Here is a 22832-nt window from a genome sequence, read left to right as displayed (position 1 = left end):
CTCCAAGCTTAGACACGAGAAGAGTGGAGGGATCCAACGAGCTACACAACTAGTTTTTGTTTTGACTCATTTATTTCTGCAGCATATGTGATTGATTGATCTGATTTGATTTTTGACTATCACAGTTTATTTCGGGTCAGAGTTTCTTGAAAATGAACTTTTTGATATCTACTGATTTCAAAGTGCAAATCATACTACTACTACTGCTAAAATTTAGAAATTTCAACCCACTTTTGTAACCAAAACCCATCGGTCTTCAACAAAAACATTCGATTGTAGTTCTCTCTTCCACTCTCCTTTCCAACCTGATGTTACAGAAGATTGAAGAACTAATCTACCAAAACAAGTTGTGCTAGCTGCTTTCAAGTTTCCAACTGCTTAAAACTTACATTTGGAGTGGTAGTTTTAGTGAGTTTGGAGATCAACCATCTATTACATTGTAGACGCTTTAGCAAAGCTTGAAAATATGGAGGATTCATCTTGTAGAAGAGCATTTGGGTTACCTTCCTCCACCTGTACCATTATCAAATTTGAAACAGTTGTTCAATCATTTGAGATACTAAATTTCTAAAAATATCCAAAAATAAAATTGAATCTAATATCTAGAAGAAGCCAGACTATATTTTGTAAGTAATGCTAGAGGGGATCAGGAAGGAAAGAGGGGGATTTAAATGAATAAAACAATTAAGAAAATAAATCGAAAACGCACCAGAGCTCCTTGATTGAGAACAAATACATTGTCCATATTCAAAACTGTTGAAATACGGTGTGCGATTGTGATCACCGTCATTCCTTGGCATTCTGTGGATATAGTTTTCTGTAGAATTGAAGCTGTCTGCGTATCCACATTTGCAGTGCATTCGTCCAAACAAAGAACCTAAGATTTTCAATATTGTTAGTGCCTTCCAATCTCGGATTTAATTGTGATCACTGATATTATTATTTTAAAAGGGCAATACTAGCATTCTTTCTTTTGGAATATTATGAAGTAAAATAGAATTCTGCAACTCAAGTTCTATCTTTGGGGGAAAAGCCAAGTAAAAACTATTAGCTTGCTTCCCACAGTTATCCAAAGCAGTGTAACACATTGGTTATGCGTAGTGTTTTACGTTTGAATTTAATTTCATAAAATTTGAAACAGAACTTCAATAATAGAAAATTTGATGAAACAGCTATCATCTCTTTCTTAAAGTTAAATCCTCCAAAAGAAAGGAATCCGAAACAGTTGAAAATCTAATTTTTCATGCAAAAACATTTATAGTCTGACGAAATGAAAACATTTTGACACCAAGCACGTAGAACCGCACAAAAAAACTTAGTTATAGTTAGCAACCAGTTTATTAACTAGACTTGGATCAAGTAATTTTATTTAGTATCAGAGCATCATCTTTTAATTTACCTTAGAAGACTTGAGAAGAGCCCGTGCAAGGCAAAGAAGCTGCCTTTGCCCAACAGAAAATGACGTCCCAGCTTCCTTTACCTTAGCTTCCAGTCCTCCTGCCACTTCTACTTCCTCCTTAACATGACATTTCTCCAAGACATCCCATATTTTCTCGTCGTTGCTCATCCGGAGAGGATCTAGGTTGTCCCTAGAGATAATAAGGAAGACAGCAACAAAACTAATTAAGTTGTAATGCAGTAAAGGTTAAGTACAAGCTGAATGTTATTATTTTTATATGGTGTACTAAGAAGACAGCCAGAGAGAGAAATGATAGCAAGGGGATAACATCAAATGACCTTCAATCCAACCAAGATTTTACGATTATATATTACAAAATCAAGAGAATATGCTGACCAAATTGGCCTTGAAATTATCACAATATATGTCAGGCAAATGATCACAAAATTAGATTGTAGAGGAGTACCTTAATGATGCTTCAAATAAAAATGGGCTCTGGGGTACAACAGCCAAGCGTGCACGAAGATCTCTAACTGGAATATCAACTATGTTCAAGCCATCCACCAAAATCCGTCCTCCGCATATTGGGTTTAGGCGAAAAAGGGCATTCAAAACACTAGATTTTCCAGCACCAGTTCTTCCAACAATTCCAACCTGAGAATAATTTTATTTTATTTTAAAGGAGAAAAAACACCTTCAGGGAAATCTATCCAATCTGACTTGGTCATAGATTGATCAAGTTGCAACAAACAAACTGCAAATCGCTTTAACCTGTGTTCCTCTTGCTATGGTGAAGGTGATATCATTTAGTGCTGCTGGTAAAGATGGGATATATTTCATGGTAACATTCTGAAATTCAACCACTCCTTCAAATGGCCAACTCGAATTTAAATACTGGAATCCACAGAGTTCTTCTTGAGGCACGTCCATATACTAGAAAGAGTATATCAGCATATAACCTGTAAATAGAATATTTATGAATGATAAAAGGAAAGAGCTATCTCACCTGAAGAGCTCTCTCCATTGAAACCATTTCTTTTTCTGTTTCAGTAAAACTTGTCAAGAAGCTTCCCAACAAGGAAACAATTGGAGCTGCATATGAAAGGGCTAATCCTACCTGTAGAAGAACATGGGACACAGATTATCCATTTGGCTCCCAGATACAAGGAAATACTAAAGAGCTTCAATGATTTCCTTTTATTCCTAAAATGAGTAGCCTACAAGTTCAATTTGAAGAAATTCAGGAATATACCAGCCCTGGGGTACCAAAACTAATTGGTAAACTTCCATAAGATCGAATGATAGCCATCACAGCAATAAATGATATTATGGATGCAGCTAATAACTGTTCAACACGAAAAAAACAATACCGATTACAAGCATAACTTCAGAATATAACTTTCACTGCATAAAGTTTTAGAATATACCTGAAGGCGCAGGGAAAGCCACAAACTTGCTACTAACTCTGAATATGAAGTTCTCTGATACTGTGCTACAAGCTCAGTGAATCTAGCCAAGAAATAATCCTGTTCAGATCCCAGTCATAACCGTCAATTATGTTCTTTTCCTCTCAAATTATTTATGCTTTTCATGTCATCTATTCATTCTCTTTGCCAAACTGTATATACAGTCAAGGTTCAGTCCCCAAAAATTTCAGGAAATTCAATGTGTTAACAACTTAAAGCTAAAATCAAGACACATATTTCAGGAAAACAAATTAAGGTTTGGGGATAGTTAGAGCATATGTAGTAACTGAGGCTAGAATGGACGTCAAACTGCATATAGTATTTTGCCCTTGGACATTGGCTCATTATATCAGTCCTATGCAGCTTCCATGAATAAATAGCAGAGTAATTATGAGCTCTATAGCTGCTTTTTAAACAAACTAGAGGGCTTACACCTTCAGTTCACCTTAACGTTTCAACATTGAAACCCAAGTCACAAAGTACTTCAATGTATAGGGGTGACAGCTCAGTGTTCCTTTTTAAGACAAGCACTGTTATTTATTATGATTTTTCTTAAAATAATTCAAGATTCCATAACTAAAACAATTTGGAGATGGATAGAACTCTTACAAAAGGCAAGAATTCCAATTTTTCCCCTATGCAGGTTAAAACCTCACAACTCTCTGTAAATAAACAGCAGAATTGATGACTGTTATATTATATGTGACATACATTGAAAAGGTGAACTCCTTTCTATAGGAAAGAACAACAGCTAATACTATCTCTAAAATAATCAACACAAAATGAATTCAGAACCTGACTCTCATGTTCTTTAGAACATTTGAGCTTTTCTCCTTTGACCTATGAACATCTAAATGAACTAATAAATAAGGGATTACTAAAATCTGAAAATCTACCTCAGAATTGAAAGCTCGTATAGTTGATGATCCATCGAGTGTCTCTGTGAAGGATGCATAAATTGGAGAGCGTGAGACACTGTCCAACCTTCGCAGTTCTCTAGATGTCGACCTGTAGAAGAACTACAAAACTTTTGACTGAATAAAGAGAACCTATATATACAACCTCTGCAAACTTAAAATGAGCTTATTGTTAATTAATAGGTTCCACTCAGCTCTACCCCATTTCAAAGTCATTTTTCTTTTTTTAGTCTCGTATAAAATAGAATAAATATAATGAGTTCTGGAACCAAGGGTTTCACATCCACCTTAATACTTAAAATTGTCCGATAATTTCTAGATCTTCAGCTCCATTTCTTCCTGTTTTCAGCCATTTTGCTTCTTGAAATTTGAAATTTTCATTTATTCCCCACTATTCTCAATTCAAACAAGTTTGCATTTATGCATCTACTCAGATATACAGATACACCTCCTTAAGTTCTGTAAGAATCGATAAACCATAAATATGTTCTAAAGAATGGACATGACAAAGTCAAGCAAATACCTGCAGCTTGCTATAGATGTACCAAAATGGAAATAGTAGAAGCAAGAAAAAGACCTACAAAATTTAAGCAAATTGTTTCCATCAAAATTTCATCACTAGGGCTATTTAATTTATTGAAATCTGGAAGACTGTAGAATCAAAGTAATGGATGTCCAAAATACCTGAACATAGGACAAAACTACCGCTATTCCTAACAGGCCCACAAAATTAGCCAGGAGAATGTTGAGGATGAATGGGAGAGAATCATCAATTGTATAGAGATCCGATGAGAACCTATATGGTAAACCAAATAAGTTCTATGTCTGCTAATACATCTTAAATTTACATGATCTCCAGTAGGCAACTGGGTCTAACCTGTTAAGTATTCGTCCACCTGGTGTTTGATCAAAGAACTGGGCAGGTGCATTAATAACCTTATTAAGCAGTGTATTATGCACCTGAACTGCAGCTTTTAGACCGCCAAATGCAAATGAGAAAGCCCTCACCAAGGTCAGAGAAGAATTAATGATGCAGAAGATGCAAAGTACCAGCTGTACCACCATTTAACACGTCAATCAGAAAACAGAAGAAGCCTATAAATGACTGGTACCCTTCTCTCTATACCACCTCACACCCTCACTTCTTTCCCTTTCTTTTCTGGTTGCTTTATATTCTCCCTAATGCAGAACTACCATAACATGGCTATATCTGAAAGGTGCATATATCACTTATTATGAGCTGAATGGGAGGCTTAGACCATATAGAATTTGTAGGATGAAAATCCAATAGTAGTCGGACAAGAGGCATAATGAAGTAGTTAGATCTAAGGACAGGAGTTTCAATCAAATATCACACCATGAAAAGATTTTGGAGACTAAATGTTCTAATGTTTAGGCTGTTGCCTTTCCAAGTCAACTCAAGTTGGTCTGGGTTGAATTTTGAGAAATCTAAGACAGGCTGCTGGAATTCAGATCAGCATTTGACACTTCTGCTCTGCCAAAGATGGCAATTAGTGAAGTCTTGGATTGGATAAGGTTTTGGTCATTCACTTTTCAAGTTGGTTGTTGAGTGTTTGGATAAGTTTTAACAAGCACACTCCTGGTGTCAATTCAGGATTTTATTTAATCAGTGTATAACCCGAACATGCTAATTGTTGGAGAATCCACCTCTAAATCAACTGGGAATAACTGAATTATTTCCATGGGACAAATATTTTTTCAAAAAGTGTGCGCGTGTGAGTGAGAGACAAAAAGGGACTCCATTACCAGGTTAAAGATAATGTAACATTCTAAAATTATGCTCAAAAGAAAGAAAATGCTATATATGATATAAAGTTTCACCTAAGTTGTGCTCAAAATCACGGCTTACTTCTTGTATAATAACACAAAACGAAAAGAACCCATAAATTAAACTATTGACAGTGGAATTATGCAATATTTTACTAGACAAAATTTTTAAAGAGAAAAGTATGCATGGCTATTGCAATTCTCTATGCGGTGATGGGAGCTACCAGATAAAAGGATGTTGAGTATTTTCCTTGACTGATCCCTGTTGTATCAACCCAATATGATAGCCACAAATCATTTCCATTTCGAGAAGCTTGCATTAAGATTGCAGAAAGCAATATCACAACTGAAATGAACCAACCAGCAAATCCAGCATACTTTCTGAGAAGGAAACAGATTATAAATTGTAAAATTCTAACAATCAAAGGGAAAAAATGGAACCTAGCATCACAAATGGTGAGCAGAAAATACAAACGACTTACTTGTAAACAATAAGTTCAACTTTACCCTCTTTCCTCTGCTCAGCTTCAATAATATCTTGTGCTTCCAGTGGGACATCCAAAGTATTATTCTCCAACAGGGGGCTTTGTTTGTCCATGTAGGAAGTATTTGTGCTGTATAATTTACTATGAATATATGATGCATCAAATTCATTAACTGATGCGAACCCCGAATATGCTGAAACTGCCAAGTCAGACGAGTTTCCTACCCACTTCACGTGCCCTCTTTCCATTACAACAATCATGTCAGCAGAAGATATTGCCTGTTAGGGTTGAAAGAATTTATCAGATAGCAAAAGAAAATTTACTTAAATTACGCACAAATTATTTCCTTTATGATCACATTCATTAATATGCATTATCAACCACTACATTCAACATTTAACTTTATTCCAAGAACCAAACTTAGTGAAAGACTAAAATTACAAATACAGCAACAGACAACTCATGCTCCATTTGCAGCTTCTTTAAAGAGTCTACATATGGAAATTTAACTTAAGTTGAAATAGAAGTTTTCAAAGCTAACAATTCCGAGGTAATTACAGACCATCCTAACCTGGAAATCCATATATATGAGTTTCAGGGTAATTAATGACTTTCTAAAGTGTTTCAAAAATGCTTATGTTATGTTAAAATCAATAGACTTATGCCGCTGTCTATGCAAATATATGGCTGATAATCGAGTAAAACCAACAGAAACCACACAATAACCTGGACATTATGAGTACAGAGGATACGAGTCTTATGTTCCACAAGAGGACCAAGAATAGCATTTTGCAAAATCCATTTAGCAACATGTGCATCAACTGCACTAAGGATGTCATCAAGCAAATAAACATCGGAACCCTGATACATGGCCCTGCTTAAAAAGCACAGTAAGCACCGATTATTTGTCAGTATAAATAACAATATTTTGTGCTAATTTCTCCAGAAGCTAACATCAACAAGCACGCAACGATTATGAACCTTGCTAAAGCAAGACGAGCTCTCTGTCCACCTGATAAATTAGTTCCTTTCTCTCCAATATAAGCCAAGTCACGTCCAGCCATCAATGAAATATCAACATCTAGAGCACATGCCTCTAAAACATCTGCGTACCTGATCAATGTATAAAAAAGATATACATGATATAAATGAGAAATTGGTTCTACATGTGTTCTCTCTCATGATATAGCGTACTCAAATGTTAGACGAAAGATTGGCACTCATTTAATCATTGTAGATCACAATAATATATAATCTTAGATGGATTACTTTTACAGTCTCAAACACAAATTTAAGCATCTGTAGAAACTAGGATCAAATTACACCAGAATAAAAAATTTCAACTGTTTCGCCCTTTCATATCTGCTTATGTAATTCACATTTTTCTGAATTAACTACTGGATTTGAAACTTTGTTCATGTAAATAGAGCTTCCACACTTGCCAAGTTGATTATGAATATCAATCTGTCTCCATTCCATGATAGAATTTAACTGTTACACACGCACATACCATTTAAGTCATTTTTCTAAAATTTGACAGACATGATTATTGGAAAGTTTAAATAATTCAGTCAATTAGATTGAAGCATTTCAAATGTTCTTTTTTTTTTTTTGGGGCACTCATCATGTATCTGTTTCATAGTCTTAGTCTGACTAAAATACTTATTATTTATTTATTATGAACCTTAGTTATTATAAATCTGTATATGAATATCACTTTTTACTTGTATATAGTTGATGAATATAGCATAACAGTGAGCTCATTCTTAAGAAAAACTATGTTACCAATTTTCATAGATGGTATCAAAGCTAGTGCAATTTGATTACAGTAACTGTTTTTGTTTCTGGTTCTACTTTGTTATTTATGCCAAAAAATAGTATTTCCTGCAAGCTTTTATGCTGATTAAAAAAAAAAAAGAAAGATCACAGACTTATTCCTCATTTCACCTAACCACTGACAACTTGTGTCTACCTGCAACTTTTCCATACTTTTCTTACATCAATCATATTTTGTCATTTCAACCCTCTGCTACTTCTACCTTAAAAAAAGGACAAAAATCAAGTTTACCAATTCCAATCTTATCCAAAGTTCTTTAGTTCAATGGACTAGATCAAAGCATTTGGGTTTTTCTAATTCTCTCAATAGGATGATACCTTTGGGAATCTAGATTCTTTCCAAACAATATATTGTCACGTATTGTTCCAGATAAGATCCATGGAACCTACAATATCAAAAAATGAAAATATAAGAACATATTATAGAGTATAGGAACCTGAAGAACCTAGTGAATATACTACTTTTAACATTGTCAATACCTGTGGTGCATATGCAACAGAGCCATTTGAATATATTGATCCAAAAACAAGCCTCATTTCTCCCAATATAGAATTTAACAATGATGATTTGCCTGAACCAACCTGAACATAGCATATACCAGTGATGTGGATGTAGGAAACATTGGATCCTCCAAATACAGTTATACTAGTGCAGATCTATAATTGTATCTACTACTAGGTTCCATTTCATTTTTCTCCCACGCAAGCAGCAAGTAAAAGAAGAAATATCTACAACTAAATCACTTTTTTCTGTCACTTTTAACAGAATGAATATGATGCAAAAGAAGCTGCAAATGATAACTCTTAATCTCTTCTTGGGACGAAGGATGGAAAGGAGTAAGGATGGAAAATTTGTTAATCTAATGGTTACAATACAAAATAGGAAAGTGGTCATTAATCTTAACCATTTGATTAACTAATTTTCCATCCTTCATACCAAGCAAAGCCTTACTGATACAATAAAAATTAATACATAAACTGTAGATCTCTATATGTTATATCGCATAAATTCGTAAAGCAATTGAGTTTCGCTAGGAATCAATAAAAATACTAATATATAGTAACACTACTTCAGGAGGTAGAATCAGAACTAGCATGATCTCATTTATCAACAAGTTTTAAGCCAGAAAGTAATAAGTTGAATATTATGAATATAATGGAACATGGAAAGCTCATGCTATCATCCAAAAATGTTAGATAAGATAATTTCTCCCACTAAGGATTTGAAACTAATCTGTGCTTTCCTTGTGGCAGGAAATGCGTGTATCAGTTAGATGATTCTATTCAAAATTTCTTCATAAACCTTTTTTTGCAAAAAAAAAAAAATAGAACCAAGGTAAAGGATTTCAATCAGAACAAAAGAAAGAATGAAACAGTTGTCATCACATTTTAATGGCCACATGATAGTACACCTAGCAATACTTTGACAGTGCCCTTCTGCATACAATCTTGATATGCAATCCCTTCTCACACTATGAATGAAAATGCACCTATATAACATCTCTAAAGAGAAGAAAAAAAAGAGGCAATTATATAGGGGAAGGGAAAGAGGAGAAAAACTAGAGAGCATATGCATGTAATTCTGACCTCCTGTATTTCTATGAAGAGGCATACTCAAGGAAAGACACTATGTTTCTCAAATTAAATAAACCTGATAAGTATCTTGTGTCAAAATTAAGAAATTCTACTGTGCAAATATTTTGTATTATCTTGTGTATTACTTGTGCCTGCTGCTTAGTAGAATAGTGTTGTTCACTATTACCAAGAAATGAAAAGGAACCTCTAGAAATGCAGGAATATGGAGACGCTAAGTAACAAAGAGACATGAATCTGAAAATGGATAATCAAATTAGCTTCTCCAAAATTTTGCACAATAGATCCCATTTCTTACAAATAGTCTTTTTTTTATGTTAAAACTTTCTACTTTCTTAATGTCCCCTAAATCCACGTTTATAATTTTCCATTGAATGCAGGCATAAGTACCATTTTTGTAGGAAATTACGTTTACTAGTTTGTTCATATCCTTACTATGTCATGAAACACTCAGAAAGAAAAGACGGCACTTTAAAGATAGAGCAGAATAGTAAAATAGCCTCAAGGAATATATTGCACCTCTCCAACTACTGCAACCAAAAGACCCTTTGGGAGACTTAGTGTGACATGATTCAAAACCAAATTCTGATCTTCATTATCGCTTGACCAAGCACAAGATGCATCATGCATAACTACTACCATATCATTGGAGACAAGATCATATTTTTCATTTGAGAAACTTGGTTGAAATTTAGCTTTCTGTTCCAGTTCAGGTTTTTGTTCTGAACAACAAAGGAACCTGCTCAACCTTCTGCTAGATATAAAGGCCTGCAGAAAAGCAAGGAAAAATAAGGCATTTTCATTCTCAATAATAACTAGACCTGTCAATTCTTATACCCAAACCCGAATACCCAACCCAATTTGCAAAAAAAGGTCAACAACCCAAACATGCCCAATCCAAACCCGTAAACAACTCAAACAAGTAGCCTAAAATGACCCGACTTGGAAACCCAACCAGGAAGTCGAAATACCGAACCCAAAATAACCTGAAAATTTTAAAACCTGAATTGATCCAAGCCAGATTGACCCGATCCAAAACCCACACAGAACACCCAATTGACAGGTTTAACAATAACTGCTACTAAGTATGAGTAGCTGTTCTAAGCTCATTGTAGATCATGTACAAGGGAACTCACATCAATAAGTCCATTGATGACCCATGGGAATGAATTGAGAGGAGATATCAAATTATTAAAAAGAGCAAGACATGTGAAAACCTGAAACAATGATTCATAGAAATTTTAGCTTCATATTATTCTTTAGATAACATTTGAAACCAAAATGGAAATAAACAGGGAGTTTTGCACAGAAATATAGCCTAAATACCATTGCAGCATCGAGCTGATGTCCCATCAATGTAAAGAGTCCAAATGTGCATAAAGAGAAAAGAGTTGGTGTTGTAGCCCAAAAGAATACACACCAGGCATCCAAGTACTTCCGTGTCTAAAATTCAAAAAGTAATTAAAATCAAAACCTATCCACCTACTGTAAGAAAACAGAATCAGTAATGTTAATTATATTAATCTAAAAATGCCCAAGAATAAAAGCATGGCATCATACAGCTAAGTGTTTCAATTCCAAAGATCTTGTATCCATCAACCAACTAGAGAAAAGGATCTCCCAGCTATACATCTTTAAAGTGCGAATGTGAGCCAAAAGTTCCCCTGTCCTCCTAATCCTGCCAAAGAACATTTAGAAGTAAAGCATTTCTACAATTAGTACTATTCATGAACTTCTGGTGTCACTATAATTGTTACTCTTCAATCATCATCAGCATAATGATAATCCTTTATTGTCCAAATGTGAAATGCTTTATTGTCCACAAGCAAACAGTACGAACTTTGAAATGCTTTCATCACTAGAACCATTCATCTCACGTGATGCAGCAGTTTGACTATCTCAGTGCATTAGTTAACAGCTTGTTAACAATCTCTGTTTTATGGCCAACCACAGAACGAAGTTCTGCCTAGATATTTCAAGCTTAAGCCAAAGTGTCAAACAAGCTTAAACCATGTCATCTTGCTAACCTTAGTTTAAACTGCCAAACATGCAGTTTTGGTTGCAATCTCTCCCTTATCACCATGAATCTGTACTATTTATTTGCTTGTGAAATTTGTTCTGTTTTCTGTTTTGATCTGAAAGTAACCTTAATACATTTTTCTCATACATCAGTAACATTAGCCTTTTGTCGCTCAACCAAATTCAATAATTGCATTTGCGTATCCATCCATTTAATCAACTAAGGCCCGCTTGATAGTTAGCAGTCAGACCAGAAGGTATTTCTGCAATCACCAAGCTCAAATTTTTTGCTTTTAATATTTTCCTCCAACCCAAGTATCATCATTTGTGGACTTTAACCCCCGTAAACTTCTTGGCTTTATCTTCATCGAGCAAATGGTTTAGACAAGCTCAATGTTTTGGCAAACTTCACTGTGCTATAATAATTTATGTAAAAAGATGAACATACCTCTCATCCTTCTGCTTCATCATTTTCTCAGTGGCACTGGCAATCAATTCAGAGATCCATTTATTTACTGCAGATATAAAATTTCAATAATAAGAATTAAGTGCCAAATCATCTGAGAAAATCTTCAATAAGGAATGTAAAGTAATTAGGCAGTTCCACAGTTAGATTACTCTAGGCTGATCGAGTATTTATCTGCACCATATTATACTAAAATGATCTTTACTTTTCCTAGCCTGAATAGTCTAGAGAGACTTTCAACTAGAATCATGGTGACATAACTGAAAGCAAAGTTTTACAATAACAGTCATTACCAACACAGAAAACATCATATTTCACATTATACGCAAAGTAAACCTATTTAAGAAACAAACTCTCATAATTTATTGCAATTAGTGGCCACTCTTCTGAAGATGAAGTTTACTATAGAAATTTGTATTTTAGATTTAAAACTAGGATCAGAAAATGAAATATTAAAGAGTATTTCTTCAAAGAGTGCAACATTCCAATCTCCACCTTATATCACTATTGCTACTTTATTTTATGGCAATCGAAAAATTTTACCAATTCTCTCAAAGAGAGTGATTTCCAAACGATACACATGAACTATTTTTCTTGCATGGTGTGATAACTACTAATTTATTATATCAGAAACATATTTCTGAGATTTACCAATTTTTAGTTGCTTATTCTACCTCATTCTTGAAAATGTGTTATTTGCAGAAAATGACCTCTCTTTTGCGCTGGATGTATGAGCTTTTAAAATTTATTGTATACATGGATGTTTGAGCTTTTAAACCTTCTGCATTTTTTCCAGAGAGATTTTATTATGAATTGTCAAATACATTCGTGAAAATCACAGGTATATACCAAGTAAAACATCCAAAAAAGGAAAAAAGCTCTACCCGTCAAGAAGCATCCTACCTTTTCAAAACAAGTTGGCTATCGCTTTGGCAGCAAGTCTTATGCTAGTTTCTTAGCCCTTGGAGGAGGTATGGTTACCTTTTAAACTTACTAGTCTACGAGAAGGCCAGTCTAGTATATTTAGCAGTAGTAAAATCAACCACAATAATATAGAGATTTGTCCATCAAAATGTAAAAAGGCCATAAAAAGCCAAGAGCCTGTAGGTTTTGTTGATTACCAAACCCCAAACAAACAGAAAGTTTCATACACTGAATTGACCAAACGCCCCTACATGGAGGATGCATGGACAAGTATGTTTAAATAGTATAGTAACTACAGAACCAAATAAAGAAAATTGCTAATGTAAGATTAAGAGTTAATTTATACCCAAAATGAAATTAAATCTTAATTTCTAGCACTACCTGGTATTAGTAAGATGGTTATTGCAAGTCCAGCCATGAAAGCCAATTTGACTTGCGTATACAGAAGATACAGTGCAACTCCAATTTGTATAGGTAGGCTGAAAAAAATTGTAAGCGAGAGGTCATACAAGAGATCTGCTTTAGATTCAACCTAACATTACAGCACAAGAAGTGGGCCTTTTTATTCCTGAAAGAAAAACTAACTATATTTCTAGTAACATGATATGACTATTCATAGTTTGTGTTTAATGATTCTCATTTCATGATTTCAAAACTTTGTGATAATAAAGATAAAAAAGGATAATGATGCAGTACTGACAGCTTTGATGCTAGGAAAATATCTATGTTTATGTCTTCACCTCTTTCCACAAAGATATCTTACTCTTACTATGCAATTTATAGAACAGCTTGCTTTAGGAGTTATGTGTGATTTAAGAGATTACCTCCACATGTCATGGAAACTGTTGCATAAATTGACAGTTCGATCAGCGTCTATAGACATAAATGTTTGAATTTCCCCCTCCGAAAACTTTGATCGTTCTGCTATGCTGACTGATAAACACTGATGAAAGTTTGTGAATGTAAAATCGATGATAAAACATTGCTCAAATATACAAAGGAATGAAAGGCCCAAATAAATATGACATAGTGTTTTCAGTTATGAACAATATCAATCTCAACAACCAAAGTATAAGGCTACCAAGTAGAAGGGAGAGAGAGGCTAGACCAATAATTTCAAAAAGTCTCTTACAACAATTATCAAAGTAAATACTAAAATTGAAAGGTATAACATCGAAGGGAAAAAAAATCTTAACTCCATCTATAAAAATCATTATAGCACCAATGAACCATTTCCAACCATTCTACAAGGACTAACTTGCATTCCAAAAGCTAAAACAAAATCAAATTCACTACAGAAACAGAGAAACTGCAAACTAGTTTTAGGTTCACTGTTCGTTGGAGTATGAATCTGGAACATAAAACTACACTTCTGCTGTTAATCTGTCACATCCTAATTAATCCTACCTTCATTCTCTGTATCAAGGAATATGGCTAGTTCTAGTCATTTCCTGGCATCCATATTAATTAAACCACCCTCACTGTTAGTTTTGTATAGAAAGCAATCAAGTGCAGACAGCACATCTGACGCTTATGACTGACCTCTCCATTCTAATCAATCTCTTTTCTCATCACCATAGAATATATAATTTAGATTATCATGATAGATAATTTTCTTGAGCGTTGCAACAGCCAGAAAGACTTTGATGTAAAAAATGCCAGCATGTATTCTATGACCATTTTAATAAACTCGTTTCTATTGGTGAAAAAGGTAATAACCATGTCTTCCTTTTCAATATATGTGCAAAAGTAGTTACACTTAATACAAAAAATGTTCTGATCCATTTAATCCTGAGAGTGCTAGCCTTCATTTTACATTATATTGCATGACAATTTGCATGCATGGTAAAGAACTAGAGTGATCATTTTTTTTCATTTTGTTGGATATAGTAGTCGAAATAAATTCCCAACTTCCTCAGATTATCATGAAATTTCTCAAAAACTGTGCAAATGCATCTCTTATCACTGCAATCATTAATACAAGCAAAGGACAGAGTTCTTGTTTCCATCCCGGATATTGAGACAGACACCAGCAAATTTGAAAAAATATACAAGCAAAATGCATCTTTTAGTTAACTTTTGAAAATTCACATTAGGAAATTTTGAAAGAACTAGCACATACCTTATGATAGATAACAGTCATGATACTAGATCGTAACTTTAGCTTCAGCTTTGAAAGATGGAAAGTATACTGTGTATCAGAAAAGGATCTGCATGATTGGGGTAAGCATTTATTAATTATTACATTTAAACAACAAAATATTAGTCAGGCATCATTCTTTAAGACAAAAGAATTGATCAAAGGGGCCAAAGGGGAAAAAAAGCTGTTATAAGAAATGAATCTTAAGAGAGATAAGAGGAAAAGAAAGCATTTCTAGATTTATATATTTCACATATTCTCAATTCAAGGATTTCACAAGAATTCTGAACAACATTATAAACACATACATTAAACTATATGGTATTTTACTACATTTCAAGTACTAATCTGGATATTATCTTTCATGCCTAAACCCTGTTCCATATTAGCATGCCAGTGTAGTAAGTCGGCAACCCATTAATAGTTTGCTGTAAACTTTCCATTTCCTGATGAATGATGTAATTATTGTGTTTCTAATAAGTAGATAAAAGATAACTTAAAGGCTTAAGAGAAATTAAAATATGGTGAAAACAAAATTAATCCTCATGTTGTCTGTTCACAAGTGGTCCAGAATGAATAGAAAAACAAGAATCCAGCACATATAACAGATATAGTTTTACTTGAATCGATCCAAACTAAATATATACCCAAGGGCCCAAAACATGCTAAACATATTTTTCCTACTTTAGGACACATTTTAGTTGCAAAATCTAAGCAGACCAATACAAGGGAACACAAACATAGAGAGAAAATAAGTACAAAAATGTATAAAATCATCATTGATTATTTAGCAAAAAGCTCACTTGACAACTGATACTAGGCCTAACGATATTGCAAGAACATAGCCATCCAAATTTCCAGAACCTGACCAAAGAAAAACAAGTCGCATAAGCAAGGTCAACATAAGTATATTTCCAATTAAAACTTCATTATAATTTAATTATCATGAAGCCCTAGTTAGTTACAAACGGTTTGCAAGGAAAAGTCATGTTGTCTTCTTGGAAAAACTATAAACTTAACAGAAAGAGAGAAACTTAGCTCAACTGAATTCATAAATTCGGCAAGAGATATTTCAAATTACAGAATATGCATATAACAAAAATACTGACTTGTGATCTAAAGCAACATGACATATCATTATGGTTGCAATAGAAAAGATAGAGATAACACCAGATATCCAAGAGATCAACAGAACATGGTCTCATTGATGTACGAAACAATGACCCTTATGTCAAATCATACGTTAGAATAAAGGCTAACTTTTCATACAGACAAAAAAAGTTAACTAGAAAGTATTATCCCCCCTCCTTTACTTACCCTTCATTCCCCACAATCCAATCAAACCCTGGGTAATGACAAAGATGGTTTTCCTTGAGAGGTGATCAGGAACAGTTCTTTAAAACAGCAGAAACTGGTAGAAACCTCAAATCCTAGTATCCTAAGAATCCTTTTATGGAGCTCTCTTTATCATCTCATGTGGGACAGATGCGGGAACTAACAAAAAGCAGAACAGTACTATGACCCAACTCATTGAAGGCTTGAACTTATACCACAAAACTATGAATCTTATTAAGTAGAACCAAAAACAGTACCAAGCACTCAGTTACAGATTATAGAATAAGTTGCATAAGATAATAACAGTTGCAATTTAGATGTTTTATCACATTCACTAATATAGTATTTGGTTTAATTGTATCATACTGGAATACAGAAAAAGTAATTAATCATTCCAAAGTATAGAGAAATATCTAAAAATGAAATAAGTGATGCAACAAAACTAGGGAGGTGGTGACCTCTGACATCTTTTCCAGGATTAGTACTATGCAAACCTTGTTGAAGAAACCGAATTAGCTTATTCAGAAGCAGTGGTCCAGCAAAACCAATGAAATCATTAAAAACCTGCAAAAAGCAATATTATACATGTGGTAGGAAAAACTTAAAATTCATATAAAGCAACTTGAAAACTTCAGCCAGGGATCTTTTATTTTTCTACAAGTTGAACCCCAGAATTCCACATAAGCAAGTAGACCTCAATTTCTAAAAATGTTTTATATGCATTATGGAACACAAAGTTTCATCAACATACAAGCTTCTATTTTCATTCTTTTATTGAAGCATAAAGAACTTCAAGATGTCCTCTCAAGCACTGCATAGAGTAAGAATACCTTTAATAAACCTAGACGAAGATATGGCCATCCATATGCAGAGAAGATTGCTCTAAATAATGATGCATTTGAGGAAGAATTATTGTGCTGGTGTTGCCAGCAGCTTAATAGTTTTTCGTGACATATAGAAGGATCCATATCAGTCGGCAGCAAAAGTAAATCATCAAAGCCAAGCTGCTTTCCCAAACCAGAATTCATTACAGAAATGATAGATCTGAACACAATATGATCCCAACAGCCCTGCATTCTTCTCTTTGACAACCAAGTGACATGCAAAATATTAATATTAGTTTATCTACTTCAGACAAATAAAAAAGGAAAACAAGACACATTTTGTACTGAAATACAAAAAAATAAAAATAAACACAATAAGATTTGGCATGGCTATTTCTTGGATAGATACAATGGACAGTAAGCTTATAGACAGCTGCTAAATATGATGCAAAAGTCAAGGAGGGTCCTCAAAAGCAGGCATGTCAAACAGCTACACAAACTAGGTTTATTTTAAGACTAGCATACGAGAGTAATTTACATTATTATGAAGCTGGAGATACACCAGTTATAAAGATCTCTTTACAATTGTCCATGTGCACTCATCATGCTAAACAGAGTATCATTATTTTCAGCATATGGACTGAGTACATATTCATCAAAATTAATGTGAATTTTTAAATATATACTGTAAAATGGATTTCAAAACTGTAGGGGAAAAATGGGAACTGGTATTTACTTTAAACAGAATGGGAACTTCAGAGTTCAGACTTAGAATCAGCTTACATGAAACTCAAGAAAACCTTAAATCACCAAGGAAAAGGTAGGATTTTAGGAGTACATAATATAGATTGCATTGAGATGCTTACAAAACAAGTACTGGAAATAATACCCAAGTATCCTATTTATATTTAGATGCATCCTTCACGCTTCCTAAAAATTTTTAGAACCCAGTCATACTTCCAAACACAACAGATGGCTAACGGTAGAGAGGCTCAACATCAATATCAAGCCAGTGCAAAGTATAAACCTAATCAATGTGGGATAACACCATAGAAAAGTTGCTTCTAACTAGAAGACTTAATCGATTTGGTTATGTAAATTCCAGTTCAGTTAATTCAGGTAGGAGAGGGATGTTTTGGAACAAAGAAAAAACTTATGACATTGACAACAAAAGGAGGTGGAGGATTCAAACTCCTTTGGTATAAGTTTAAAAAAAAGGATAACACTACTAAGAGCCAGTTTTTTAAGTTGTTTCTAGAAAAATAAAAATTGTATAAACAATAACTAGGCTGGAAGCATACATGAGAAAAGTTGAGATGATAAGAACTACTTACAGAATCCCTGTGACAACCTTCCTCAATGTCCATCTCAGCACAAAGAAGTGAATCTTCCATTGGGCTACAGTGTTTGCAGGCAAAGAGTTTAGCCAATAAGTCTAAATAACATAGAGGAAAGATATAAGGCAGTTATATTCAACAAAGCTCCTATAGCCTTAAATTCAGCTGTCAAGTGAGACTTCAGTATGAACAAGTTCATCAAGCGATTCTCAAAATGTTAGATATGGAATATGGGATATCTAATGAAATGGAACATTTGGCAAAGTGGTCCATGGAAAAATAAATTTTTGTTTAGATACCTATTTCTTCATGCAGAAAATGAATAAAGAAGGACTTTATAAGAGATCCAAAGTCATAGAAAAGGGACACCATGCAATGGTGAGAACCTTTTCAATTTGATTTGTATTACACAAGTGACAACCATAAGACAAGAATTACATACTACAATGGGAGAATGAAAGCTATGCAATGCATGTGATGATCATGTTGAGTCACTTACATTTGGTCTGGAAAAAGAAAAAGAAAACAAAGATGAATAAACTAACAACACAAGAATGTGTAACAAAGTGATAGAGCCAAGTTGTTATTGAATCTATTGCACATCATGATCTTTTTGTAATGTGTTTATATGTTGTAATTAAATTAATCACTTTCCCCCATGAAGCATAATAATTTAAACATTTTCACACTTTACATGTCCTCGCAATTCCTCAATAATAATTCTTTTTTGTATTTATCATTTCCCATACCATCTCCCACCTCCTTTTTTCTATGGTAGCTATGATTGAAAAGGCACCTCTGAAAGTTTTTAAGCACTTAAGTACATCAAATATTAGACTAATCCTAAAACTTTTATCTCATTTAGTTATGGATCCAGTCATGATAGAGAGAGGTTGAGGCACTAACTTAGTTGGTAAATCCCTAAGGAACTGTACCAAGGACCTCATACGCCTTCATTAAGGATCAAAATGCGGTCGAGAGGATTAAACCATTGTCTCCTCCAGCCTTGAGGAAAACAAGTATTAATGAAGAAATGTAATAAGCATTACAAGATCAGACAGAGTTGATAGGATAACCTATTAATTGTTGAATGAAATTCCTGCTGCTAGCCTCATACAACACATAACAAGAATAAGAAAAGATTTAGTGTATTCAAGAAGCTTTTCTCTGTTTTACTTTCTTTTAGGTGGAAGGAGAGAGAAAGCTGTCTAATTGTGCATTTTAGAGAGAAAGTCTCAAGATGAGATTATATCAAGCAGCATATTCAAGTAATTTAATTATCTAAACTTAAGATACACCACAGAAAACAGTAACAAGTAACCTGTGGTACAATCAACATAATTGAAAATTATACCTGCTACTGGCGGATGCCTGTTTTATCCGGATACAGTTAATGGATACGCAAAACATAATATCCAAAAATAAAACAGAGCTTTCTTTAAGACAATCTAAAACCTGTCAAGAAAGATATATAAATAATTATGAGTTGGTTCGCTGAAAATTCAATACCAATTTCCTAAAATTTGCAGTTCCTATGTTGAGTGATTAACTCTATTAAGAATTATATTAAGTACATAAAACAACATAAGAAATTATAATATTGCCTCAAATGGAACAAGACAAAGGCTTTAGCTTTTAGTTGCCTTAAAAAAATAAAAAAAAATAAAAAGGATGAATGAAACACGCTATTGTGACAGATCAGCAGTACGTAATTGCATGATGCATTCCACGTTTGAAAAGATGACTTGGTATGGAAGAAGAAAAGGTTGATCTAAAGATCTTTTCATAATATCATTAACTACACAGTTTAGACTAGTTTTAAACTGCAGGTTGAACTGGAAACTAAAACCAAATGGCTTAAATATTCTTTTCCAATAATATATCTAATATTCATATCCGTGAACACTTTCAGAAACGGGCACCACCAATGATACTTGTGAAGGACAATCATTTGGGCTATTGACTTGTTACAGGAATAAGTATGAACTCCCAAAGTTTACTCTTACTCACCACAATGAAGACAATGGAGGCAAATATTACAAAATGAAATTGCAGGGTAAGATGTTAATTAAATAAAATAGTTTTAGCATCTCAACATTGTGAAAGAAATGATTGTTTCTTTTAGTCCTCAATAATATGTTTATGTCTTTTATCCGACTATTTTAAATGGCTTTGTACCATAAAAACATCAATTCAGAATGGCAACATCCATAGCACAATAAATTATATAGAAGCATTCAATACATTGAAAGAGAACTCTAAAAAGAAAAACAAAGTAATACCTCCATTGAAGAGAATGCCTTTTGCAGATGAGGGATTCCAAACAGAGGTTTTATAGTCCACCATATACAGAGGACCATATTGCAAAATATGTGTTGAAAACAGGCACACCTCAAGGAGAATACAATAGTTGCCTAAATATATTTGAACCAGACAAACAATATTAAGATACCAAAATAAAGTTTTATAAGTAAAAAAAACTGCTTAAAGTTTTCAGCAAGAAAGCCAATGACTTGAAGATAGGAAATCTTACCCAGACCATGAAATGCGAAAATCTGAAAAGCAACTCATGATATAAGACAAAATCTCCATGAAGCTTTTTCTTCACAAGCAAAATGGCATCCACGCATGATAAACATGCTCCAATGACTGCTATAGAATGTAGAAGAGCCTTCTCTGAAAATTTTACCTAAAAGAAATATAAACACACACATAATTTTTGAAGCATTAGTAAATTGCTCGGGTTGGATATTTAAAAGCAATACATTTTTTTGCTACTCGATTTCAAAACTAAATAAAAAAGGAGAGAGAGAGAGAAAATTGAAGGAAATGAGGGAAGAGGAGGACTTGCAGAATATTACTTGCTTAGTTTGATACATAACAATAAATAAGAAGGATTAGAACTTAAAACCAGAGCAGCAGCTGATGCATAAACCATATATTTTGAAAAAAAAAAAGAAATAGAAATAAGTAAATACGTATCCACCAATACCGCAATAGTGCAAGTGACCAGGGTTCATTCTTCCAACTTGTAAATTGTAATATGTCCCCCCAAAAAAAAAGCAAATATATTTCCATTCAGGAGGCATGGCATAAGCCAAGAACAAGTAGAAATTTCTCATTAGACATTAGTAAGAAGGGAATGAAACGAAAATATTCTTATATAAAGAAGAATTTACCGTCCAGTTTGTTCGGGCCCTTCTTCTCATTATTCCAACTATGCAAATCACGGCAATACTTGCTGCATTTATACCAAAACCCAAGACCGTAAACACGAATAAGGAAAGCCAAACTCATAGAAAGTAGAATCAATCCGTGTCTACTTTTGTGTTAAAATGAAGCTTAAAAATAATTAAATAAATAAATTTTTAAAAATAAGAGAAGGATATAAGTCATCAAAACATTGCGAGAAGCCATTTCCATCCCAAACCTGAATAAGAAATAGAGTACCGTTAAAGCGATCAAGCATTTAACTTTTAAACATTTAAACTATCATAGACAGAAAGAAGCAAAACTTAAACAAAAGTACAGGGAAAAAAAAAACTAGAAAATTTAAAATCCAATTGAGTATATCGGCAAACAAAAAGAGGACACAATGCATACAAAGCTTAAAAACACGTCGCTTTTCGGTTCCTGGGAAAATCCAAGAAAAAACAGTCTCTTAGACTATCACTAAAGTCAAACAACAAAAAAAGATACACTAGGTTCTTTAACTTCATTTTTTTCTGAAGAAACAAACAGAATTTTCAAGTTTCAACCAACGTTGAATAGAAACAGAACCGAAACGCTCTTTCTTCTCCATAAGACCAAGAAAAACAAGTTTTCTTGCCCAAAAATTAAATAATAATAATTCCTTTGTCTTTTCTTTTTTTTTTTTTTTCTTGTATGAGAAAGGAATCGAAGAACTTACGAAAGGAGAATTAGGGCAAAGGAGGAATTTGAGTTGCTTCATTGTGGCTGGCGAGATATAGATTCAGGAGCCACTACTGGAAAATATAACGACGGTTTTTAAAGAAAAAGTGACATCAAAGGAAGTTACTTAGGGCGGGCTTGTTTCAGCTCTCACTCCATGCAATTTTGGTGGGGAAATAAAGTGATCTGTTGTTGGGGATTCTCTTTATGGGATGTACAACTGGACTTTCTTCAGTGAGGGAGGCTTACACGTGGCATAGTTCAGTTGAGAAAGAAAGGCATGAGTACATTGCCTATTGATAGTCCATGATCAAATTAAAGAAAACAACATTAAATCATTCAGGCAAATTCTAATTAATAAAATAATGAAAATACAAGTGACATAATATGA

General features: G+C 33.7%; 1 protein-coding gene across 2 annotated transcripts; it reads right to left on the bottom strand.

The window, feature by feature from the left end:
• Positions 1–142: 142 nt before the first annotated feature.
• LOC108453152 (ABC transporter C family member 13) lies at positions 143–22741 on the bottom strand. 2 transcript variants are annotated; one of them, XM_017751094.2, is made up of 36 exons: positions 22440–22741; positions 21919–21959; positions 21709–21796; positions 21063–21218; positions 20812–20943; positions 19884–19984; positions 18527–18590; positions 17199–17450; positions 16827–16932; positions 15837–15897; positions 15016–15103; positions 13718–13836; positions 13275–13372; positions 11952–12018; positions 11045–11162; positions 10811–10927; positions 10621–10701; positions 10004–10252; positions 8372–8473; positions 8210–8277; positions 7037–7168; positions 6782–6929; positions 6053–6333; positions 5795–5951; positions 4660–4835; positions 4467–4578; positions 4306–4359; positions 3762–3884; positions 2827–2925; positions 2652–2744; positions 2406–2516; positions 2171–2332; positions 1866–2053; positions 1400–1589; positions 710–877; positions 143–513 (listed from the first exon to the last, which is right to left on the bottom strand). In XM_017751094.2, the coding sequence occupies exons 1-36, from the start codon at positions 22479–22481 to the stop codon at positions 433–435; spliced, it is 4425 nt and encodes a 1474-aa protein (XP_017606583.1). In that variant the 5' UTR covers positions 22482–22741; the 3' UTR covers positions 143–432. The 2 variants fall into 2 exon arrangements, with proteins under 2 accessions (XP_017606583.1, XP_017606585.1); XM_017751096.2 differs by having other exon boundaries at positions 16863–16932.
• Positions 22742–22832: the final 91 nt, after the last annotated feature.

Source organism: Gossypium arboreum, chromosome 5, assembly GCF_025698485.1.
Source record: "Gossypium arboreum isolate Shixiya-1 chromosome 5, ASM2569848v2, whole genome shotgun sequence".
Taxonomy (NCBI): Eukaryota; Viridiplantae; Streptophyta; class Magnoliopsida; order Malvales; family Malvaceae; genus Gossypium; species Gossypium arboreum.
This window is presented reverse-complemented; position numbering and strand designations above follow the sequence as displayed.